Source organism: Elaeis guineensis, chromosome 1, assembly GCF_000442705.2.
Source record: "Elaeis guineensis isolate ETL-2024a chromosome 1, EG11, whole genome shotgun sequence".
NCBI classification, from domain to species: Eukaryota; Viridiplantae; Streptophyta; class Magnoliopsida; order Arecales; family Arecaceae; genus Elaeis; species Elaeis guineensis.
Window position 1 is genome coordinate 24,016,827 of NC_025993.2, and position 27,301 is coordinate 24,044,127.

The window sequence follows — 27,301 nt, forward strand, 5'->3', positions numbered from 1 at the left end:
AGTGTTAAAAAAAATTTGACAAACTATAAAATCTATCTCATTTTTTTTTTATTCTAATGCTTGCCCCATATGATTTTTGTTCCCATTATAGCTATGGGAGCCTTTCTAAAGAAAAGCTTTGTGAATTATATCAATACTATTGATGAGCCAAATAAGAAGCTTGAAGAGAGAAAGAAATAGATTGGGATTGCAGTTAAGATAGCATTAATGAGCACCAATCTACCACTAATAAAGAGAGACTTTCCTTTCCAAGTAGATAATTTGGATTCGAATTTCTGCAAAAGAGGCAGCCAATCAAATCTTTTGAGCCTGCCAACCCTTAACGAGGAGGCGCATTGTTTCAACAAGGGGAGGTTTGAACCAATGGGAACAATAGTACTTTTATGAAAGTTAATGGAGAATCTTGAGATCAATTCAAAAGAGTAAAGTAGAACCTTCGGAGCAGAAATATTAATCTTATCAGCTTTGGCAAAGATAAGCGTATCATCAGTATATTAAAGTATCTTAATTAGAGCCACCAACAGACCAAGCATTATCGAGGCTAGAGAAGAGATTAGCAGAGGCTGTATTGTTCAAAAGCTGGCCAAGGGACCTACAACAAGAATAAAGAGATAAGGAACAAAGGGTCACCCTGGCGAATGCCACATTTGCACTGAACCCAATTACTAGGATCTCCATTAATAAATGCTGCCACTTTGGAAGAAAAAAAAATATTTTTCAGCCAAACAATCCATCTAGTCATCCAGATAGAAAATCATCATGCCTCAAACCCACCATCTGGGTCGACCATATGACATGGCTATATAAACTCTAAAACGATGCCCTAGAGCTCATGTAAGACCTATAAAATATATAAAATCTCAAATAAAAATAAAATTTATTTAAAATAATTTAATATCCAAATATATCAACTAAATAATTTCATCAAGATCAATAAGTAACTTGTTCAATTATAATTATTTTAAATATTCCTCGACATCATAAATCAAACTAACTAATGAACTAAGCATTCTGTGCCTTTGAAAAAAATATAGCATAGGGTATGAGCTTGCTAGGCCAATAAAAATTCCTACACACCAATACTAATAGAATAATAATGAACAAGAAAATTAACAATGATTGATACTTATACAAATCACAAGCCAAAAGTTGTCACAATTCATAGAATATGCATAACAAATCTATCTTCTTATGCAATGAATCACATAATATAATTATCTCAACCAACACACATCGAATCCGATCAAATTAAAATGCTCGGCTCTAAACTACTATGATCACATTTTAAACCTATGATAAGATAGTAAAAGTGCTAATCCTATAGACTACCACAATCACCCATGTAAAGGGTAACAAAGTGGCTAGTCCTGTAAATTACCACAATCATGTTTCAAATTCGTGATAGAAATCAAGAAAGTAGTTAGTCCAAATTAAGGACCACAGGTGTTTCAAGCCCGTGGCGGAGCACTCACAAGGTAGCTAGATCAAAGGACCACTAGTGCACTATCTTGAACTACTAGGGCTATATTTTAAGCTCATGATAAGGCATCAATAAAATGGCTAGACAGAGAACCACAAGTGCTCAACTCGATTATGTTTCAAGCTTGTGATAAAACATCAATAATTCAAAATTTCATTCTTTTATAAAACTTGATGCATATGATTACAAAGATCCATCCAAGTTAGTATCCATGATATGTAATACATAACATCACAATTAAGTATGTAACATATCACCATAAAAAATACATGGATTGGAATCATTGATGCATAAAATAATTTTTATATAAATAGACGATCAATATTCAGAAGTTCTTACCTCAACTGTCATCAAACTAAACTCATTAGATCTATGATCTAAGTATTAAGAATCTTGCTAGACATCCTCTTATCGAAGAAATTATTCTCTTATAGATCTAAAATTAATATTAAAATAACAGGATTATCTATCTAGAACCCTCTACCATGGTTCATTAGCATCTATCGACAAGTCCCTATATCCCTTTTCCCCATGGATCCTCTAATCCCTCTAAAATAAAATAAATAAAAAAATCATAACTAGGAAAGAGAAAGAAAGGAGAGAAGAGAGAGAAGGAAGAACTCTCTCTTCCTCTTTTCTTCTTAGGACTCGTTTGGTTGACGGGAAGTGGAGGGAAGAAGAGGCACTTCTTGGGAAGTGAAAAAAGTGTCTCTTGTTTGGTTGGAGTTTTAAGAGGAGAGAGAGTAGAAAAAGTACTTCCCATGAGAAGTCACTTCCCATATTTCATGGAAAGTAAAAATTCATGGAGAAGGTGGGTTTTGGCACTTCCTATGACATGAGAAGTGGTAGTATTTTTTTTCTAAAATATCCTTTTAAGATCCATAATTAAAATTTAGTAAAATATCAATAAATGGTTAGGATGAAATACTGAATAGTAATATATCTTATATTAATATTATCTTAATATTCATATAAATATAATATTAATATTTATTATATTTAAATATTATTTAAATATTTATATTAATATAATATTTTTATTAATATTAATATAATATTTATACTAATATAATATCATATTTATATCTATATTAATAAATTTATTATATTAAAATATTCATATTATGTTAATATAATATTAATATATTAGTATTATATTAATACAATAAATTATTATGATCTAATATTATATTATAATATATTAATATTATATTTATATTAATATAAATATAATATTAATATTTATATAAAGTTTATGGGTAAAAATGTATGATTTTTATCTACTAAGGGTATAATAGGTATTTTATACAGTTTTTTCAAAAAAATAGATGTTCATCTAAATATAAGCTACTTTATAGTAAGTTATCTTTCTATGCTCAATCAAACGTACTAAAATTTTAATTTTAATAATTTTTTAAAAAAATATTTTTTTAAAAAATATTTTTTTTTAAAAAAAATTACTTGCGAACCAACGAGCCAAACCATGATCCTTGAAAATTTTGAGGCCGGCGACCTACGTTGGTACTCAGGGCAGCAACAAGGGGAGATCTCGTTGATGGCCATGGCCAGCGAGACAAGACTGAAACGGCCCCAGGGAGGCATCTCGAAACAGGGGAGTTCGGTTCCTACTTCAATCCGATGGCTTGTCGGCACACAACTACATGATGGCGACTGGTGGAAACCAAAAAAAGGAAAAAGAAGAGGAAGGAGAGCAGCTACCTCGATCCATTGACTCAAATGGGAACAAATCTGGCGATTGCTTTTGGCTAAACTCAAAGGATGATTCGACTTAGGTCTCTATCCCCGGTTTCACCGGACGCTGGAGAGGAGGAAGGCTCCGATTGGGAGTTTCCTTCCTCCCACCCACTCAAGTGCCAAGCACGTGCTCAAGGTGGAGATGGGCCTATTTATTTTCAGGCCAGGTCCAAGAGCCCAAAAGAGTTTGGGCTATTATAAAAATCTCTAAATTTTAGCAGACGAATAAGATACAGAGTATTCAATTTGCAAATAATCCCATTTGAGAAGATTTACTGCAATGATGCAAAATTTCATAGGCACTTAGTACATTTTCAAGAATTAAGCAGCTTTTCGTATAGGCTGATTGTGCAGGATCAATCAGCGAGCTAATAAAAGGACGGTAGCCTTATAGCCAATACCTTAGTGATCACCTGACTGCAGCTGTGAATTAAGCTAATTGGCCAAAAGTCTGAAGGGGAGGCAGCAGTAACTCCTTTTGGGATGAGGGCAAGAAAGGAAAAGTTGAGCCTAGAGAGGTTGAGATTGTGTTCAAACAGCTAGTTGAAAAGAAGCAGGTCTTTGGAAATCAAATCCCAAAAATGCTGGTAGGACAACATGGAGAACCCATCAGGACCAGGACTCTTATCACATTTAAAACTGAATACAGGTTGCTTAATTTCTTCAAGAGAGAGGGGAAGCAAGAGAGCTAAGGTCTAACTCATTTGCAGGGTACAACATGCTCCAATTAAGTTCAACTGGTGCCCGCCTTGGGTCAGCAAAGAGCTCTCTGAAGGAGGGAAAAGCCTTCTTGATGCCCTCAATGCCATCAAAGGAAAGACGCTCCGAAGAAATTCTGGTGATAAGATTGAACTTTTTCTTGATGCATGGCTCACACTCTCCTAGCACGTTTTCTGATGCACTGCAGGCTCCGTAACAATGTCATGGGGCAGCCTCTAATAGTCCCAACAAACTCTGTAATTAAGGTCACTCTTCTGTGACCACTCTGTACTTCTCTATTTATCAAATGCAAAGGGTGGCGTATCCTCCCACTTAATCAAAAAAAAAAAAAAGGAAGATTGAACTTTTTATGAAAGGAAGCGGTTTGTGAAAGAAAGAGGTTGCTCCCGTCAGTAGCAATCTTCTCTGCTTTTCATTCCTGTTTTCCATTTATATTCACTTTGGGTTGGACGAATGCAGTAGGCTCAAATAAGAAGGTTGCTCTTCTGACTATTTTGACTCATGGAGGAAAATGCTACATCTAGAGAATCTCAGGATGCTCCCGTTATTATTGGCGGCCAACATAAGCTTCTATCAGGCGCCTTTAAGCTCAACAAATTGAAGATTCGATGAGGAAAGTCTACTCCTATGGAAAGACCCTAGATTCTCTTGATTGGCTGCCCTATTCAAATTGGTGAGATGATGCCACCCATGGCTTCTCTCCCTTCGCCCCCCCAACCTCCCCCTCCTCTCTTGCACCATCTATCTCTCTTGCCTCCTCTGTCTTGACATCTTTCTCTCTGTGCTCTACCCCTCTCTTGGATTGAGCTCGCCCTCCTGCTCCCCAGCACCGTCTTTACTCTCCCTCTTGCTACTTCCTTTCTTTTGCATCTAGTAAGTCTAATCTCTACACTTTCATCTCTATTCGTTTCTCTCTAGAATTTATTTGATCCAACCATTTCTCCTCTCCAACAATATTTTTATGCTTATGCCTAACTCCTCTCTCTTTTCTTCCTCGATAAGGAGAAGCAGCCAGGGGCTCTTTTATAAAAACAAAAGAGGAGGATTGAAATCTTGAGGATCCGCACATCGAAATTTTAGCATTCTTGTTTGAATTAATAATCCTATTTTGTATGTTGCAGTAGAATATTATATGTTAAATGTCCATAATGATGGGTAAAGGTTAATATTTTGTATATCTATAAGGAGCATCTTTTCATGCATACTCTATTCCATGGTTAAATATGATTTTGGGCTTACATCATAGGGATAAAAAAATTTGGTTCCAATCCTAATCATAGGCCTCATCATGGCCATACGTAGTCACATGGACTAAGAGAGGAATTATATTTTTTGATTTTTATAGAATTGTTTGCTTGCTCCGAAGTTTTATATTAAAAAGTAGCAATTGCGCTTCAATTTTGAAGGAATAGCATGTGACCAACCTGAAACGAGTTATTTCATCGGACCGAAAAGATTGCCAGACATGCCAGGGCTCAAGCTATGGAATAATAACAAAACCTATCAAGATAGGAGCTATGTTCAGACTTCGCACTAGGAACCCCATCCCTTCATGACAACTTAACATCCAGAATCATTTTGTGTTGGGGTTGCCCTCCCTTGGAACACTGAAGATCAATTTTGATGGTCTGTGTAAGAGGAAAATGTCAAAGCAGGATCTGGTTTCTTGATAAGTGATCATAGAGGACAGATGATGGGGAACTATGAGTAATAACCTTTCATGAGATTATTGTTCCATTGGCAGAACTATGAGCAGTTTGGGGAGGAGTAGCATGTGCAATAAAAAATCATTTGGACAAACCAAGACCACCATGGATGAAGGAGACTCATTAACTGTTATTAGTTCCCTGGCAGAAAGCTGTACTTCATCTGAAGCCCACCATCCATGCTTGCTGGATCAGTGACAGGTGTTTCAAGGTCTGCAGGTGAGAATTGCCAATTAGTTGCTGGTTAGGTGCCAGGTGGTGTGATGATTTGATCTGATTGTATTCCTTCAAACTCGGCCGACATCGTCAATGGAGGAAGATCTGGTTGTTAGTAGACTGGTTTTACTATTCCTAATCAAGAAGAGAAAAGGACCAATCCCTAAAATCTGTTCTGTCCAACTAAACTATTATGAGGAACAATAGCTTATGTTCAATCTTTTGTATGTTGAGGTTTCTTAAGTGATCCAAATTTGTAGTAGTTTTGTTAATTGATCAAGCAAGCTCATTATGAGGAGTTTGTTAATAATTAAATGTCATTTCTTGTACAGAAAAAAAAAAAAAAGAAGAAGAAGAAGAAAAGTCAATGATAAAATTCAATTTGTCACCTTCAGAGAAGAAAAATAAAATTTCCTTTGGTGAAGAATTAGACCTCAAATCCAAAACTTGTCAATGGTAGTATAGTAATTATTCCCCATTTTGCAGAAAATTTTTAAGTTCATATTTATTTTCAATTCATTCCCAAGTCGAATTTGTGCATGCACACAATTTTACAAGGCACAGAGATGTGGTAGTCTCAGGGTCAAGGGTCAATTTTGATTGCTCCGACCATAGAGATGACATAGGCATTTCTGGTAATAAGTTTGTCACAGGATCTTAATCCTTGATTTCAAGAGTCTGGAAGAAAATTTTTTAAAGCTATGTGGCCATACAGTGTGGTATGCCATAAATGGATAGAGATAATGGAATAGAATTGGATATAAGTATAATCATCACAACCTACAATTGATTGTCAAAAAAGAAAATATGAGTGATATGATCATTCAGAAAGGAAATACATAGGACCGATACCTAGATAAAAATTAGGGAAGAAGCATGAAAAACTATATCAGGCTTGATTGCATTGAAGATTTCATATTACCACATAGAATAGAAACTCGCTTTTCTTTATTTCAAAGTGCCGAAAGGAAAGCCTTCTCTGAAATGCACAAGGCATTGTTTTGCTCACTTGTGATTCCGCTGCATCCATGTCTGCTTATGTACTGCCATTAAAATCCTTTCAGTCAAATAGTCCACATAACCATCCAATATGCTGCAAATATGCTGCCCAATGTGATGATATAATAACAGAGTAATACATCCCCAAAAGCCAGTCACGAATGAAGCTGCAAGTATTGCAAAGAAGATAGCATCATCCTCCACATTGCTATTATCTTGGTTTTCTTTCTACTTCAACAGTTGGATTTGAGTCAGAAGTGCAGGTCTGCTCCAATGGCGGCCCATGTAATCCAATATTACCCTCGTAGCTACTCACATTGAATGTGGCAAATTGGCCTTTGAAATCCAGTGTACATCCAGATAAGTTATTGTAAGCAACAGAGAAGAACTCCAAGAATGTTAGTTGGGTCAATTGCCAAGGTATCACACCACTCAGCTGATTGTGTGATATGTCCAAGCTCTCAATCTGATTGAGTTTTGAGAAAGTTTCAGGGATTGGACCTGTTAGCTGATTGTGTGATAGATTCAATTGTACAAGCTCATCTAGGTTTCCAATATCTGGTGGAATGTTTCCTGTCAACTTGTTTGCTGACAAATCCATTGCAGACATCAGAACCAAATGATCTGTTCTGTAGGCATATAAGTAGCCTTTGCTGATGAGGTCAACAACTATTATCTCATATATGTAAACCTCTGCAAGTGCATCGACGAATTCTCCTGGACCAGGATACACAAAAATCTCACCATAAGGTGAATCTGTAAGTGCTGAATTAGGTTTCCTGAAGTGCATTTTGCCAATGCAAGAGGGTATTGATCCCGAAAGATTATTTTGCGAAAGATCTAGAATGTGTAAAGACTGCAGTTTACATAACTCAATTGGTATCGGGCCTTCAAGAGAATTTTCGCTAAGAATAAGAATCTCCAAAAATATTTGGCCTCCAATCGGTCTTGGCAGTTTACCTGAAAGCTGGTTATTACTGACATCCAATGCTGCAAGGTGTGAAATATTGAGATAACTATTTGGAATTGTGCCTGTTAAAGAATTCCCAGCAAACTTGACGTACGCTAGTTTGGATGATTGGAAGCAATGCGGTAATGACCCGGATAGGTTATTACGGGATGAGTCTAACACTTGAAGCATTGTTAGATTACACAAATGATCCGGTATTGGACCATGGAAATGATTTCCCTCAAGGCTGAGGTAAGTTAGATCGTAAACATTTCCTATACTCTCTGGAATTATACCCGATAATTGGTTATCATGAACATCCAATATCTCTAATTGTAGATATTCTGACAGATTGCTCGGCAAAGTTCCAGTAAATTTGTTTCCATCTAGAGAAATACATGAAAGTGAAGCATGACCATAATTTGTACCAAATATCTTCCCATGCAAGTTGTTGTTGGAAAGCTCCAAGGCGTGCAATTCAGTGCAATCAATCATCAGGCGATTTGGTACTTCACCGGATAAGAAATTATTGGACAAATCCAAGTGTGACAGATCACTCATGTTACCCAGTGATGAAGGGATATTTCCAGTTAGATAATTTGAGGACATATTCAGGTTCGCCATATGTGGAAATATTGTGCCGATGTCTGTAGGAATTGGTCCACTGAGGAGATTCATGGAGAGATCAAGTGCATATATGCTCATATTCGGATGCTAGATTTTTGAACAACCATTGGGGAAAATTTCCTCTCAAGTCACCGTGGGAAAGATCAAGAACTTGTAACCTATATTGGGAAGCAAGTAAAGCCGGTGTTGTGAGGGGGTTCGCATCGAGATTACAATGTGACAAGATGAGGTACCGTAGCTGGAAGGAGGGAACAAACTTTCCACTATCAAGATGTATAAATAATTCCTCATTTTTGGACAAGTCAATGAATTCTAGCTTTGAAAGATTTCGAAAGGAGGAAAATGAGAAATGCCCATCAAACAAGTTGCCTGAGAGATCTAGAGACCCAAGTGAAACAAGACTCTCAAAGATGCATGGTGGAATATTACCCTTCATGTTGTTGTAAGGAAGATCTAAAGATTGAAGAGAAACTAGTTTCTTTAGAGATAAAGGAAGACTTCTATTGAGTTGGTTTTCAGAGAGATCCAACTCACATAGGTTCTGCAGTCTACTGAGCACTGCAAAGAAAAGGAAGAAAATTAAAAAAGGAATAAAACCTTTTGCTCATAATATGAGCAAGGCTAGGAAACTTGTGACACAATTCTTGTTTACTCCTAATTTTTTGACTTCAGTTAGTCAACTTGGTAACACAGGTGAGTCGAGCAAGCTAAATAAATACTATAAATGAAATGGAAACATAGAATAAATAAAAAGAATGTTGAAGTTGCCGAGCAATCAAGGAAGTAATATTTGAAAATTATGATAAAATAATATCCATTTAAAATTTATATGCTCCACTAATTGATTCTAGATAACTTTAAAAGTGAGGATATGCCTGATGTGAACTTAGCGTAAATGCTTGATATGAATTAAGACTCATTTTAACTTCCTAAGCCAACTTAGAAATATCATATGATTTAAATTGGGGAATGTGAATTTAATGAGTTTTCTAATTTGACCAAGTTAGCTGAGTCAAGATAGACTTCGGCCAAACATGGCTTAGACTAGGAAAATGGTTCCGCTTGGCCAAGCCATCAGTCAACTTGCATAAATTTTTTTTTTTTCCATCTTGAACATGGAGAAATGTCTAAGCTCAAAAGAAAAAAAAAGGAATATGGTAAATTCTTAGTTAAATGAATAAAAATTATACCTTGTGAAGGCACTGAACCCATTAGATTATTTTGGAACAAATATAAGAAATTAAGAGAGGATAAATTTCCCAAAGCTATCGGTATCCCTCCTGTGAGCTGATTTTCTCCAAGATTAAGGAATCTAAGCTTGTGCAATCCTAGCAGGCCTAAAATATAGAGTAATAGACATAAACCAATAAGACAATATATAAATCATTATACTCAAATTGTTAATGTGGTCTTATGACAAAAATAATTGCAGATGATCCTGTAAGTTACTACCTTCTCTATTAAGTGCGTCGTGTAGCATGTTGCCTTCAAGATTCAGGACACTGAGAGATGACAAATTTTTGAAAGATAATGGAATAGTTCCAACGAGATCATTCAAGCTGAGATCAAGGAGTTCCAACTTTTTAGATCCTGATATGTCTATCAAATATAAAGTTTTCAAAGCAAGAGAATTTTAAGTTAAAAATATTTACAAGAAGATGGGAAAATATGAATAGGCTAAAAAAATTAGAAAAACAAGTTGGATGAGGGCAAGACTGACATAAACTAAAAAGATAACATAAACCATTATACTAAATATATTCATGATCTTGTGAAAGAAAAATAATTGTAGTCTATAAATTATTACCTTCCATATCAAGTGTGCCCATTAGCATGTTGGCTCCTCGATTCAGGACACTGAGTGAAGATAAATTTCCAAGAGATAATAGAATAGTTCCACTGAGTCTGTTATAGAAGAGATCAAGGATTTTCAACTTTCTCAATCCAAATATAGCAGTCAAATATAAAGTTTCCAAAGGAAGAGAATCTAAATGAGAAATATTTACAACAAGAGGATATAACATATGACTAGGCTAAAAAATTTAGAGAAACAAGTTCAATGAAGGAGCAGCCATATAACATAAACTAAAAAGATAATATATAAACTATAATCAATATGTTAATGGTCTCATGATACAGAAATGGTTACATATGACTTTGTAAATTATTATCTTCCACATTAAATGTGCCATTTAACAAGTTTTCTTCTAGATGCAAGACATTAAGTAAAGATAGATTTTTGAAAAATAATGGAATATTTTTAGTGAGCCAATTATAACTGAGATCAAAGATTTCCAACTTTCTCAATTCTGACATATCTGTCAAAGACAAAGTTTCCAAAGAAAATGAATTCAAATCAAATATTTATGACAAGATGATAGAAAATATGAATAGACTAAAAGAAATTAGAAAAACGAGTTGGATGAGGGTGAGACTAACCTATCTATGATAACGATCATGCAATTTGATTGTAGGATAAGTTAAGCTGTTGAGCTCATGAAAAGAGGAAAAAATGGTGAAATTCAATTGCCAATCCTGAAGTTGAAGTTGATCATATTCTACAAGGCTCGATAGCATGAGCTTTGACACTTGTTGTATGCTGTTGTTGCAGCTCACACTCTCCCAGAGGCAACAGTCTCTCCCTCTTCCCCATGCCGATAGTGAAGAGTTGTTGTAGTGAAGGAGAGAAGATCTGAGTTTTAACAAAGCTTCATGCTCCTCCAAAGGGCATCCAAACTTGGGGCTGCAGTGGCATAGAACTATAATCAATGAAGTCCATAACAAATTTGTTAGCCTTGAGCAAAAGACAAACTGGTAGCAATTCCTCATAGTGAAGTGAAGGTTGTAAGATAATTGTCTGATGCACATTTGCTTCACATCTCATGCTTGCATAATTTGTATAAAAGCATAGGGCCATGGAAGTCTAGGTATGCGATCAAGTCTTCCATAAACTTCCAAGTCTTCCTTGTTTTTTTCCGAAAAGAGATTGGACATGGTCCCCAACCTAAAGTAATTATTAAATTGAATGACTGAAGACTAATACATAGAATGGGAAAATGTACAAGTGGGAATAAAATAAAGAATGAAAAAATAAGTGTGGAAAACAAAAATAATCTAAGATAGGAGAGCATCTCCGAAGAAGAGAGAATCATAGGTACAATGCGGGGAATAATTAATTCAGACCTAGAATCCACTCGTTGAGCAGAAAAAAGTTTTGTGATAGAAACTTCATCTTATAGCTTTCCAAATGCACAAACAAATGGATCCAAGTCTATATGGAAGAAAAGCACTCATCACAACCCACATAGGACTTTTTTTTTGGAGAAAAGCTATTGGGAGCTTTCCACTCTTGACCAAAAGTTTTTCCAAAATGAAATAGACTCTCAAACAAGAATGGCTTACCAACCATGGACTCTAGATGTCTATAAACCAACTAGTCCATCTTTAACTACAATTCAAGAGGAGTAATATTTGAATGTACCATATGAAGGTCAGTAAAGAGATCAAAATCAAGTATCTAAATTGGTGCCAGTATAAGTGAGTCAAAGCGAGCCTTAAACTAAACAAAACTAGGTTTCATCTTTTAGTGCTGGACTTGTCAAATTTTTGTTGCAGAATTGAAAGCATATTCTACTAAAAAAGTATTATTTTTTCTTAATGGAGCATGAGGTGTTTTCTAAAGGGAAGAGAGAGGTGTGTCTTAACGAAAAAAGCAAACCGGAAAAAGGCGGGATGTTAGAGAGGGGAGGTGTCTTCTGATCCCTTTGGGTGACAGGCTTTTCAACTTTCTTTTCTTTATCCTTTCGTGGCATTCTCCAAAGTGCCATAAGGGCAAAGCCGAGTTCTTTTAAACAAATATAATATCTACTCTCTAATATTTTCTTCTCTTCCACGATTATCTTTTATATTTTTATTGGTGTTCATTTTTGTAATCCTAGCTCTAGGCCAGCCAGTCTTAATCAACAAGTGATTATGCCCTTTTAAATACTATTACACTTGAATAAGGACCATGTGATAATCTGATCCAAATCAGCTGCACGAATGTCAAAGTGGCTCCATAAAAAAAAAAAACAAAGGAATGAAGGCTCCCGATGGAAGTCTTCTTCCTGATCGAATCTTGCTTGAAATTGATCTCCTAGGGCTGCCAAAAATTATAAAAAATATCCTATAAATCTCCCCTTCCCCCCTCCAAGGCATATCATGATGAACATTGGCCCTCCTCTCTTCTTCCTTTATCTCTTTCTTTCTCGTTTATGCCGATTTTCCTAGACCTATGTCGGAAATTAGAGCTGGAGATGCCACCAGAGTTCAAGGTAAATGCCGATCCCATCTCTCTCTCTCTTTCAATTTTTCCCATGGCATTTAAGAAAGAATCCTATAATTTTTCGGTTTTTCTTTTGCTTTTTCCAACCACCAACATCATCGTCCCTTAAAGTCGAGTGCCCTAGTCTCTTGACAACTCTCCACAGTAAGTTCATGATCATTAGTGAAAGGCCAACGCCCAAAAATGAAGAGAAGCTCTAGATCCCCTTTTTTGGGGCCTTTTTCTATGATTTTCTATGGGTTGATTTGTATCGCTGATTGTCCCCTGCCCCACTACTATTGGCTATCATTGTTGGTCCTTCGGTTGTGTCGTCGCACCCCGTCGGAGCACCAACCTACATCTATATCCCTCCCTTGTTTGGCCAAGAAAAGAAAGAAATGAAATGAAGAAAAAGAAGAGAAGAAAAGGAAAGAAAAGAAAAAGGAAGAAAGAGATAGAAGATCTCTCTCTCTCTCTCTTTTCTTTCTCTCTCTTATTTCTCTCCTCTCCCTCTGGGGTTTCTCTCTCTATCTAATCCATGAACTCTAGTATGAATGTAAGATGATCTTTTCAAAGAGATCTGAAATTATTTTGAGATCCATGCAGTAGGTCAGATCCCACCCGATCTTTGTTAGAAATTCACAGTGTCTAATCACTGTTAACCTCGATCTATTGAGCATCTTGATATGACCCCGGTTGATCTTGATTATAGATTTCTCTTTTGAGAGATATAAAAATTTTCTCTTCACTTTTTCTCTCTACTTTCTCTTTTTTCACCCACTTTCTCTCTTTAAGAAGACCTAAGAACTCTAGAATCAACTCATGCCTTCCTCTTTTAGGAATCCATGTTGATCCCAACAAAAAGACCTCGAACTACTTGATACTTGAATGATCTATTAGAGCGATCACTTGATTAATGACCTCCTTTTATTATTTAATTTTACTAAATTAATTAAAAAATTGATTATAATTTAATATTTTAAATAAGATAATCTGATTATTCTAATGAAGTTTAAAAATCTAACACAAATGAGGCAAATGGATCTTACACTCCATATTTATTTTCAATTTTTCATGTTTTTCAGGCAAATCATCTAGTGCTGATGGACTCATATTTTTTATAAAATAAAGATCAGTATATGAGATATGAAAAAGTATGTTTTATTTTGATCATTGATTTCATAAATATATTTTTATAAAAATAACATATTTATAAAGTATAAATTTTATTATTTTTTTCATCTATATATATAGTTTAAAAAAGATATAAAAAATTTTTAAAGGCTCTCAGACAACTATGAACGAATCTCTAAAATTGAAAAGATTGACATCTGGAGCTAGCATCCACAAGAAACATGGTCCTGCCAATGGTACAAAATTAGCATATGAAATAAGAATTCTATCGATTATGAAATATGATGATGTCACGGGTATAAAGTGATCTTAGCATGAATATGCATGAGCAATATTTTGAGGCATAACATGAATATCTAACAAGAATGATTTATACATCATGTTTACGAAATTTCATGATTTATGTATGCATGATTGTCTTTATCGAAAGAGCAAGAAGCAAGAAGAGGGACGTAGAAGATGGGCACATGATAAAGTGAGGGGAAGGCATATGGCTATGGTGGATGTACCATCCTCCATGTGTGAGGAAATTGGGGGAGGAGGTGATAAGGGGCTGACGGAGGGCATGGTGGCTTCCATCCCCATCTTCTCAAATGGAGGATGAGTCCATCCCAGTTAATGGGGTTGAGTCCACACCCAAATGTCACACGATGTGCTTTTTATCAAATTTTATAGACCAAGAAGTAAGTAATATGACCCTCCTAAATCTATGGACTAGCTACTTTAGTATGGACCAAGGAGAAAGGCAATCTTCCCTGCTTGATTTAGGACTCTGTATGCTATTTTCCTACCAAGCATGCTTTGCAAACAATACCAAAATAATGCATAAATAATCGCAGATCAATTTCCATGCATCTACTTCTCAATTCTAATAGGTTATGGAAATTCAAATGACCATAACCATACCTTGCTGCCATACTTATGTGGTGTCTAATATAGCATCTGAAGCTCTCTAACATGCCCCATGAAACTAGTACTAAGCTCTTGTGCACTTTAGCTTTGTTTTTAAAACCATTATTATTATCCTTTATGTAACTATTTCTTTCAAATCTATCTTGTGTCCATCTTTTGTAACGATATAGATAGCAGGTTGTTCTTCTTTTGTACTAGCAGCATATAATTCTATTTTTTTTTAATTTGTTTTTTTTTTTAATAGGACAAATCATTCATACAATTTTTGTATAAGTACATCTAGAAGAATCAGAAAATAAATATCCCTTAGTGGCTTGGGATCTTTCTCATCCCAATCCAAAACGACATCCAAAAGTGTTCCACGACAAAAGCAGTCATTCCATTAGCTACTATGTTCACCTCTTGGAAGATATGTCTAATAATGAAGTTTGCATAGTCGGTCAATAAAGTTGATGTGTCCTATAGAAGGGGATGGGCAGCGACACCCTACACATATCTTTGGATACAAATCACGACTGTAATCCAGTCATCCTCAGTAACTAGATAAAGAATGAAACAAACTAATGTTTGGATGAGCGTACACTTAATGCACTTGACTAAAATATTTAGCCTATTGTTGAGATGAACTAACAGGTCTCATCAAGCGCTGGGGAAGCCTAGGTCACGACATACAAATCGAGCAAACAACACCAGACCAAGCGACAAGACTGACTTAAGAACACGTGTATCTTTGCACATCCACTTTAGCCACCGAAAGTGAGATGAAGACTAACAAATAAAGACCACCGAGTGAAAAACTAGCATCTAGATAAGCTAATCCTTGGTCCATAATGAGTTTTGCAACAGGGTTTACTTGAGTTTAGCTGATTCTTAGGACTATGGACATGGTGATTGTGATCTACTTTAGGTGGGGGCATGGACTTACATAATATTTATTAATGCAGAAATATAGACAGCTCATGGATAGTCACTCAAGGTTTCTAGTTGTAGATTATGATGTCCGTATAATGCACATGATTTGTAGATTAGACATGTTGCAATGGAAATGAGAAGCAAACTAGAGAATATGAAGCTGAACTGAAAATGGGTTGTTATGTGTGGGAATGTAGAATTGCCGCTGTAAATGGACTGGGCCTTCCAAATATTAAGTTTAGAGCACCATCCAATAAAACCGACCATAAAATCTTTCTGCACTGTGAGCGGTGCAACTCGGCACGGTCCACCCATGGTGATTGGTTAGTGCACGGTCCCGAGTGTTGGCTTTGAGAAAAAAAAAATTTTTCTCTAGACCCACGCGCCGACCAATCATCACGGATGGTGCGGCTGAGCTGCACCACCCACGATACAGAAAGAGTTTCTCCCAACATAAATATTTGATCAGTCCAATTTTTAGGCATCATAATTGTTTGGCATTAGGCTTGAATGCTCGTAATTAAATGAGTAATTCTTTATGCACTGTATATGGTGCAATAAAAATATATCATTTTATTTTATTGGATCATATAGTTATCGCTTTTCAACATGTATTTAATGCTTGCAGTTCTATTTTTTCGTTTCAAATTTTGAATGATGAAAATGTACTTTCTCTTTTGAAAAAATTATGACATCTTATGATTATATTATTACATCTTGCAATTAAATTATAACTTCTTGTATAATAAAAAATTATAATTTTCTTTCAGAAATTATAAAGAGAAGGATATTTTTGTAATTAAAAATTTATAAAATTTTTAAATAACGAAAATACCACTCCATTTTTTATGACATCTTGTAGTCAAATTATGATTTACTATTATACAGAAAGTTTGAATTTGACTGTAGGATGTCATGATATACTACAGAATATCATAATTTTTTTAAAAGAAAAAGAGTATTGTCATCATTTAAAATTTTAAATGAAAAAACAACACTACAGAAATTAAATATGTATTAAAAAATAATGACTATGTGGCCTAGTAAGGTAGGGCGGTGTATTTTTGTTGCACCATGTTCGATGCATAAGACTTTCTTATTAAAGATTCATCCCAAACCTAAATTATTGTCCGACAAAATCTTGGTTACATGGCTCTCCAACCAGTTGGATCTTACCAACCTCAACATTGATTAACATCTAATTTGAACTAACTTTTATAAAAGACGCAGCAAGGTTGGGTCAAATTATAGATATCATGACAGTTCAAGATTGTATCTTCATCTTCCATGTTGTGACCTAATCCAACCCCAAATTAACAAATGACCAAAATTGATGACTCTTTTGGCTTGACCCTTCCAATATTAATCAACCTAAGTCCCATGGGCATTAGTGTGTGTGAAATTAATTTTGGTTGCCAAAACTAACCTATGATACTACTATATCAGAACGTCATATATGAATTATGGCAATTAATTTAATCATTTTAGGACATCTAGCAAGTCAACTGAGCTTGAGCTCCATGGTTGCACTTTCCTGTTTGGAGCTGAGAGGAAAAAAAAAGCCTCGGTCTTGGGTAGTATTATTTCTCAAAATATTCAACCTTTCAAAAATTTTTTAAGTAAAAAAAAAAATCGTAGATTTGCAAGTACCTTATTCTTCTCCTACAGCAAGACTTCTCTCACTTATCTGAAAAAAATAAAACGAAAAGGAGAAAATAATCTGGTAATCATTAATAAATGGCTCTCTTGTCAAGGTTTTAACTAACGTATTATGGTATTAGACTGGAGCCTCACTCAAACCGCTATTGGCCGGTATAAGGTCATCATGATGGTTATGTGCCTCAAACACTAGGATTTCAAATTTTTAATATTTAATAATAATTATAGTCATTCTAACAATATTTTAATGAACAAAGATGGGAAAATAACTACATCTTTTCCTTCACTTTCCAAAAATGTATTATTTCTCGATCATGCAACAACTTTTAGAGAAAGCTTTAATATAAAATTTAAACGTTAAAATTTAAATTAGAAAAAAGTACAAGTACATAATGCTAGCATTATTTAAATATAATAGATTGTTATGAATATTAATCATGCATTACTGTAATAGTTATTTTTTTGCACATTATTACATATATAATATAATGGGTGGTGATGGAAACTTTTCTAATAATTGTAACACCATTATTTAAAACCTTGCTCTCTTAAGACATGAAAGATTAATTATAGGCATGGCATGGTAAAATATTATTTACTATTTGAAATTATTAAGTACTTTCCTTCAATAATCAACAAGGTTGGATTTTGCATGCCACTAAATTTAAAGAAATATGAATTTTTAATTTTAAAAATAAAAGACCAAAAAATAAATAAATAAAGCAAAGTTTGATTAAATGGTTGGTCCATGCATCCCTACATCTAGTTTAAAACATACGACTCCACTAAGCTCTCCACTGGACCATGGAGTCCCAGACATCAAGATCAATGACACAAATTAATCTACTTGTGATCACATCATCTATATGAGACAGCATGTCTACATTGAGCCAAAGCCATCATATTATGTCTCAATTTCCTCCACTTAAAGAGATCTAATGGCCAATATTCTTTAACATAATTTGGAAAAGCTTATAAGAAGCCCATGTTGTGTTTGTGATGGGTTCAAGCAAACCAGATGCAATTATTTGCATCCTTAACTGCATACAGATGTTGATTGGCTATTAGGCCCATGGTTGATCTCACCTATGGGTGGAACGATAGGCTGAACCTAGCCTATGTCTGGGTTTAATTACCGGTCGCACCAAGCATACTAAGCCTGCTTTAGTTTTGTCGTATCAAAATTTAGTCCAGATATTGAGCCAAATCTATTGGGGCTCTTTGATTCCGCCTAGTATTTATTAATTGGATATTAATTTGGGCTGTTAAAACCAGCCACCATATTATATTTAAATATCCCTAGATACAACACTATTCAATTTCTTATGATAAATATGTTGGATAATGGTCTTATTATTTTATAATAATATATGTTTTACTACATAGATAGATATTCATATACTATTAGAATTTCATATTGTGATAGCATATCATAATTCTAATGTTGAAAATTTAATTTAAAAGTAATTGTGCTCTTATATTTATTATATTATGTTTTCTTTCTGTCACCTATTTTATATTACATTTCAAGAATAAATAGAAATAAGAGAAAAAATCACATCCTGCACATTGCTTAGGTAGATTCGTGTGGATGCCTATATTTATAACATTATCAAAAGAGTTATTTATTTTGGATGATAAGTAAGGCTCTTATCTAATGTGGTTCACAATAATATAATATTAACAAAAAGCTTATTAGATTATTAAAATATATTAAATAAAAAATTTTTCATTAGTACCACTAAATTAGTATATAAATTAATGATATTATGAATAGTCATATTTACTGAATGTATATTGATATTTTAATGTATATTGATATTAATAATTTTTTGCATTAATAATGTATCCTACAAATATCTCGTGCAGATCATTATATCATACTAATATTTTATTAGTATATTTCTATTGTATTTTTATATTTGATTTCTATAGTAATATTTGTATAACTGATGGCAAATAAGATGATTAATGAATGCAAAACTAATTAAGATTGAAGGATGATAGAAAAGGTGCTCTAATTCAATATTTGTCAAAATAAGGAGATTGATCGTGAGTGCTATTGATCCCATGGTTATTGTTTTGTTTTATTCTTTATATATATATATATATATATATATATATATATATATATATATATATATATATATATATTCAAAAGATGAGAAGGGCATGTGTGGATGGGTGTGACATGGGCCAATATAAGGAGGCATCGGAGCTATTCAGCACATCATTCGAGCATGTACAGTCATCCAATGGTCTTATTAGGTAAATAATTTTTTAATTTTTGAAGTATATATATTTTGTGAAGATGAGAGGGCACACACGGATAGTTGTGATATAGGTCAGCGTAAGAAAGTCTAGAATCTTCTAATTATTGGTGAAATTGGGTCAAGATATTTTCTTTCATTTCTAAGCACATATGTCTTTCATATCACAACATATGAGAGACTCTAGAATCATCCCACGGTGAAAGAGGGGTACATGTAAGTGTTTGTAAAATGAGCCTGAGATAAACACGAGAAAGTGTGGAAAATAGATGAAAGAGGTACACGTGGATAGCTGTGATGTGGCAAATGTGGGAAGGCGTAGGAGCCGCTACGCATATCATGTAAAAGAGTCTAGACTCTTCTAACGGTGAAATTAGATAGGCTTATTTTATTTTATTTTAATAATATATATATATATATATATATATATATATATATATGGACTTGTTTGATTAGGAGTGAAAATAGTATGAATATTATTTATTCAAATTTATCTTCCTATTCAAATTAATTCGGATATAGATAGAAATTTAAGGATCCAACTAATATTCATATTCATATCTATAAAAAAAAAATAGATATGGATATGAATAGACAACTATCCAATTTATATCCGAATATTTGAATCTATATATAATTTTATAAAATTTTATATAGTACTTATTCATTTTTTAAAAAAATATATTGTTATATAAATATATTATTAACTTGATTGATTATTTATTTAATAATATCTTTAATTATGTAGTATAAAATTTAATTATCTAAGTAATATATGTAATTATATTCATACTTTTAGTGTCTGAATTGTATCCATATCCATTTAAAATAAATATAGATATAAATTATTACATCCGAATAATATTCGTATCCATATTTTTATTCATCAGACAAAATAAATATAGATATGGATATTGTGATATCCGATCCGTATCCATCTGATTTCAATCTTACATTTGGTTGATGGAAAGCGGAAGGAAGAAGTGGTAGTTTGAAGAGATTATTCTTGTTTGGTTGAAGTTTTAAGGAAAAAAAAACTCTTTATATGGGAAGTCACTTTTCATATTTTACGAAAAGTAAAAATTCATGGAGGAGATAGATTTTAGCATTTTTATGAGATGAAAAGTGATGGTACTTTTTTAGGATGAAATACTGAATGGTGATATCATATTATATTAATATTATCCTAATATTTATATAAATATAATATAATATAATAATATTTATTATATTTTATTATTTACACTAATATATATTTTTATTAATATATAATATTTATATTAATATTATATTATATTTATATCTATATTAATAAATTTATTATATTAAAATAATAATATTGTATTAACATAATATTAATATATAACAGTATTATATTGACACAATAAATTATTATGATCTGATATTATATTATAATATATTTATATTATATTTATATTTATATAAATATAATATTAATATTTATATAAAATTTAAGAGTAAAAATATATGATTAAATATATGGTACATGCAGTATTTTCAGAACCGGACCGGCTAGGATGATCGATCGGATCGGGGATCACTTTTAATTCCGATCCAGAGCTCAGACATGACCCAGTATGGTTTCAACCCGTAAAAAACTATGAAGATCTAGTGAAACAATCAGCCCGTGATAAACCGATCGGATCATGGGTCGGATAGCACAGCCACTGGGTATTAGGTATAAGGGTATTCCGCTCCGTATATAATTTTCATGTCCTTGACTTTCTGTTCGTCGTTGCTGCCCAGAGCCCCAAACTCGTCGATGTTGCCTGCCAAACCAGTGCCGCCGAGTCTCTACCTCCTTGGGAGTGGGATCTAAAGCCTAAAGGTGCATCCTCACCTAAATGGAAGCGGACAGCAATGGAGTCGACGATGAGGACGCGGACGGCAAGGGCGGACGGGGGCCGGGCTAGGAGGACATCGACGACAGTGAGGAGGGAGAGGAAGTCGTCGAGGGAGTGGGCGAGACGGATGAAGATATGGTCGAGAGGTGTGGGGATGACGGAGGAGGGGGCGAAGGGGGTTAGGAGGCTGAGGAGACGGCGATGAAGAGGGCATCGACGGCGGTGAGGAGGGAGAGGAGGTCATTGGGGGAGTCGGTGGGATGGACGAAGATATGGTCGAGGGGTGTGGGGACGACAAAGGAGGGGGCGAAGGGGGTTAGGTGGCAGGAGGCGGCAGAGAGAGAAGGGAAACTCCAAGTGGATGTAGAGGGAGGCGGCGGAGAGGTCACATAGGGAGGGGGGATGGAGGGCGGCGAAGAGTTTTGGTACTTGTAAACTTGTATCCCAAATCCGAACCACTCTTTTTTATTAATCTCTAGTGGAGCCATCAGAAGTTTCTGATCTACTGAGATTAAGATTTTATTTTATAATATATAATATAATATTAATTTTTATTTATTTTATTATAAAAATTATATATAATATGTTGTTATGTCATGTTGATATCATGAATCAATTGATCGGGCCATCCAATTGGCCTCTATTTTTTTTTTTCGATTCCAATCCAAAAATATTAGGTACATGTGGAGAGCTGTGATATGGCAAATGTGCAAAGGTACGGAGGTATTAGGTACACCATAAAAAGAGTCTAGACTCTTTCAATGGTGAAATTAAGTAAGGTTTTTATTTTAAATTTTAAAATACATATATTTACAAGATTAAAGGGGGCACTTGTGTTTGGTTGTAATATGAACCGGTCGTGAATATGCAAAGCTATGGAAGTTGCTAGAGGTACTACAAGTACCATCATTGGCTAAAATTATTTAAAAATTATTAAGTTCTATCCCCCCATAATCCAAAAAAGATAAGAATTATCTTGCCAAATAGATTTGAGTGTCCTAACTTAAAAGAAATATGAATTTTAATTTTAAAGATAAAAGAGCAAAAAAAAAATAGAGGATAGACAAAATAGCCAAGTCTAATCAAATGGTTGGTCGATGCATCCCAACATCTAACCTTTTAAGACATACAACTCTACTAGATTCTCCAAAATTGTGGTTCCTAGATCGGCACCTTATCTATTGGGCTGTGGAATCCTAAACATTAAGTTACATGATGCAAATTAATCTACTGATGATCTCATCATCTAAGACAGTATATTATCATTGGGCCAAAATCAGCCTATTACATCAATTCCCTCCTCCTTAGGAATTCTGATGACCAATAAGAAGCCCATATTGTGTTCGGGATACATTTAAAGGATCAGTTGGCCACTTGCATCTTTAATTGCCTAGTGATGTTGGTCGGCCAAGTGCACCTGAGGGTTTTATTTTTAATTCTTGTTTTCTCTTTACATTTACTTTGGGTTGGATGAATGCACTAGGCTCAAATAAGACTATTGCTCTTATGATTAATTCGGCTCATGATGGTAAATACTATGTTGGAGAGAATCTTAGTGTACTCCTTGGCGGCCAACATAAGCTTCTATGACTATGCAAGTTAATTTTTCTCATGTTATCACTAGAATTGAAATTGAATATTGATGATGAGCAGAGGCATGGAGCTACATTTTCTTCTTCTTCTTCAAATTCCCTTCAAGCTTTTACTCATTCATACTCTATTAGATGCCTTTGAGCTCAACAAATCAAAAATTCGAAGAAAGTCTACTCTTGTGGAAAGATTGTGGATTTTCTTGGTTGACTGCCCCATTTAAACCAGTGAGATAATTCCACCCATAGCCTCTTTCTCCCCCCCTCCACGGCCCCATGCCTCTTACACCTTTTCTTCGTTGCCTTCTCTATCTTGACATACCTCTCTCTATCCTCTACTCCCCCGCTTGGATTGAGCTTGCTCTCCTACTCTCTGACACCGTCTTTACTTTTCCATCTCCTACTTTCTTTCTCTTGCATATGGTAAACTTTCTTCTCTATTTGTTTCTCTCTAATATTTATTTGATCTAGTCATTTCTCTTCTCCAACAACGTTTTTATGTTTAAGTCTAACTCTTGGCTCTTTTCTTCCTTAATTAGGAGAAGCAGCTAGGGGCTCTTTTATAAAAACAGAAGAGGAGGATGGAAGTCCTGAAGATTTGCTTATAGAATTATTAGCATTTTTATTTGAATTAATTATCCTATTACGTATGTTGCAATAGAATGCTATATGTTTAAAAAAATCCATATTGATAGGTAAAGGTTAATGTTTTGTATATCTATTGTAAGCAACTTTTCATGCATAGTTGATCAAATTTTCTAACTAAACAAAATTAATTAAGATCTTATTGTATTTGATTAGGGGAAAATATAGAGGCTCATATTTGGTACTAGAGTAATTTGTAACAGTTGCCTTCTTTCAAGGATGCCATCTAATGGTGCTCTTACAAATTTGAGCCCTGAATTTAATGCCTTATGATTCTAGCTAATTAAATAGTTGTTTGTATTACCAAGGACTGTGATGTGCAATGATATTTTCTTGGTGAAAGGATCTTTTTCAATTACTCTTCGGATGAAACAAGTACTTTCCTCATTATAACATTGTATAAAGGCATTTATATATTGTATTAGAAAATTAATGATTGAATATTCATCATGACTCTTATTGAAACCATCATCTTTACTTGCTTAGTTTCAAATATATAGTTGGTAAATGAAAGTGAAATTGATTTTGAAATTCAATTTAATTGGTTATTTCTTAGAAATTCCAAGACTAAGAAATAAATATTATGCTTGATTTATCTTACATAAAGTAATGAGTTTTAAATATTGATTATGCATATAACTTTTTTAGCTGTACATGTTAGTCTAATTTATCAAGATGGAAATATATCAAGAAAACCTTTTTGATTGGTTTATCATCATAGAAATATGTTTGAAAGCTTATGAGTATTTGGAAATATAATAATATATGTATGGCTAAAAATTGATTTTGGTGTTGGTGTGGAAAAAATATTGGATCTTACTTTCTACTTTGACAACAATTCAGACCCCATTGGCAAAGGTGGTCGCTAGTGAAGCATGTATTCAGCAACGAGTTTCTTTGGGATATCTATTCTATGGCTAAATATGATTTTGTCTCACATCATTGGGCTAGATTTGGTTCCAATCCTAATCATGGGCCTCATCATGGCCTTACATAGTCACAAGGACTAAGAGAGGAATTATATTTTTTGATTTTTATAAAATTGCTTTCTTGCTTTGAATTTTTATATTAAAAAACTATCTTTTGCACTTCAATTTGAAAGGAATAGTGTGTGACCAATGGGCAATGACTTGATTTTTGATTGGGCTGCAAAAAATAAAAACTATATCAAGCTTGATTGCATCAAAGATTTCAAATTACTGGATTGAACAGAAGTTTGCTTTGCTTTATTACAAAGTGCCAAAAGAAAGGGCTTCTGAAATGCATAAGATATTGTTTATCTCACTTGCGATTCCGCTGCACGCGAGTCTGCTTATGTGCTGCCATTAAGATCCTTACAGTCAAGGAATCCGCAAAATCATCCAATATACTATGAATGTGCTGCCCGATGTGATGACACAACAAAAAAGCAATACAACCCCAAAAGCCAGTCACGAATGAAGCTGCAAGTATTGCAAAGAAGATGATATCATCCTCCACATTGCTATTATCTTGGTTTTCTTCTACTTCAACCGTTGGATTTGAGTCAGAAGTGCAGGTTTGATCCAATGGCGGCCCATGTAATCCAATATTACCCTCGTAGCTACTCACACCAAATGTGGCAAATTGGCCCTTGAAATCCGGTGTACATCCGGATAAGTTATTATAAGCAACTAAGAAGACCTCCAAGAAATGTAGTTGAGCCAATTGCCGGGGTATCACACCACTCAACTGATTGTGTGATATATCCAAGCTCTCAATCTGATTGAGTTTTGAGAAAGTTTCAGGAATTGGACCTGTTAGCTGATTGTGTGATAGATTCAATTGTACAAGCTCATGCAGATTTCCAATTTCTGGCGGGATGTTTCCTATCAACTTGTTTGCTGACAAATCCATTGCGGACATCTGAAGCAAATGATCTGTTGCGTAGGCATATAAGTTGCCCTTTGTGCTGAGGTCTACCAATATTATCGCATAAAAGTCAACCTCCACACTCATATCGACTGGCAATGAACTATGATACCCACCGTAAAAAATGTAAAGGAAACCTAATACTGCTGAATTAGGTTTTCTGAAGTGCATTTTGCCAAAGCAAGAGGGTATTGATCCTGAAAGATTGTTTTGCGAAAGGTCCAGAACATGTAAAGACTGCAGCTTGCATAACTCAATTGGTATTGGGCCTTCAAGTGAATTTCCACTGAGAACAAGAATATCCAAAGACATATGATCTCCTATCTGTCTTGGCAGTTTACCTGAAAGCTGGTTGTTGCTGACATCCAACGCTGCAAGGGATGAATTATGGAAATAACCACTTGGAATTGTGCCTGTTAAAAAATTCCCAGCAAAATTGAGAAGCACTAGTTCGGATGATCGGAAGCAAGGAGGTAATGACCCGGAAAGGATATTACTTGCTAAGTCTAACACGTGAAGATTTGTCAAATTACATAAATGATGCGGTATTTGACCATGAAAATGATTTCCTGCGAGCTTAAGGATCGTCAGATCAGAAACATTTCCGATGTTCTCTGGAATTATTCCCGATAATTGATTATTGTGGACATCCAACATAACTAATCGTTGTTGTTGTGACAGAAAGCTCCGCAATGTTCCAGTAAAATTGTTTCCATCGAGATAAACAAATACAGGAGAAGCATGACTATGATCTGTACCAAGTAGCTTGCCGTGTAAGTTGTTGTTGGAAAGCTTCAAGGAAAACAATTCAGTGCAATCAAGCATAAGGCTTTTTGGTACTTCACCGGATAAATTATTATTGGACAAATCCAAGTGTCGCAAATTGCTCATGTTACCCAATGATGAAGGGATATTTCCAGTTAGATGATTGGAGGATAAATTCAGAGCCGTCATATTTGGAAATATCGTGCCGATGTCTGTAGGAATCGATCCATTGAGGAAATTCATAGAGAGATCAACTATGGACATGACTGCATTCGGATGATTCGGGAACTGCAATGCACCCGTCATTGAGGTATTTCTCAAGTTGAGATATGTTAGTCTGGTAAGATTTTTGAACAACCAGTTGGGAAAATTTCCTTTCAAGTTATTGTGAGAAAGATCAAGAGCTTCTAACTTGTATTGGGAAGCAAGAAAAGCTGGTCTTGCAAGGGTGCTCGCATCAAGGTTACAATGTGATAAGATGAGGAACCGTAGCTGAAAGGACGGAACAAACTTTCCACCATCCAGATGTATAAATAATTCCTCATTGTTTGACAAGTCGATAATTTCCAGCTTTGAAAGATTAGCAAAGGCGGAAAATGAGAAATGCCCATCAAATAGGTTGGAAGAAAGATCTAGATACTTAAGTGAAACAAGACCTGCAAAGATGTGTGCTGGAATATTACCCTTCATCAGGTTATTAGAAAGATACAAACTTTGAAGAGAAACTAGTTTCTTTAGAGATAAAGGAAGACTTCCATTGAGTTGGTTGTCAGAGAGATCCAACTCACGTAGGTTCTGCAGTCGATTGAGCGCTGCAAAAAAAAGGAAGAAAATAAAAATAAAATTTTTTGCTCCATAATATGAATAAAGTTAGAAAACTTGTGACCCACTACTTGCCAGCTCAT

General features: G+C 34.6%; 2 protein-coding genes and 1 pseudogene across 2 annotated transcripts in view; all 3 read right to left on the reverse strand.

The window, feature by feature from the left end:
* Positions 1-27,301, reverse strand: part of LOC140855803 (uncharacterized) — a 174,112-nt gene that overhangs the window by 142,550 nt on the left and 4,261 nt on the right. The window lies entirely within an intron of this gene.
* LOC114913778 (uncharacterized) lies at positions 3,899-11,320 on the reverse strand (annotated as a pseudogene).
* On the reverse strand, positions 24,919-27,179 carry LOC140855493 (uncharacterized). Its single transcript, XM_073251379.1, has one exon. It carries the CDS (start codon positions 27,084-27,086, stop codon positions 25,023-25,025), a length of 2,064 nt encoding a protein of 687 aa, XP_073107480.1. The 5' UTR covers positions 27,087-27,179; the 3' UTR covers positions 24,919-25,022.

What these genes read in the sequence shown, in the direction of transcription:
- LOC140855493 (XM_073251379.1), bottom strand. Translation starts at nt 27,086, where the DNA reads ATGAAGGGTAATATTCCAGCACACATCTTTGCAGGTCTTGTTTCACTT.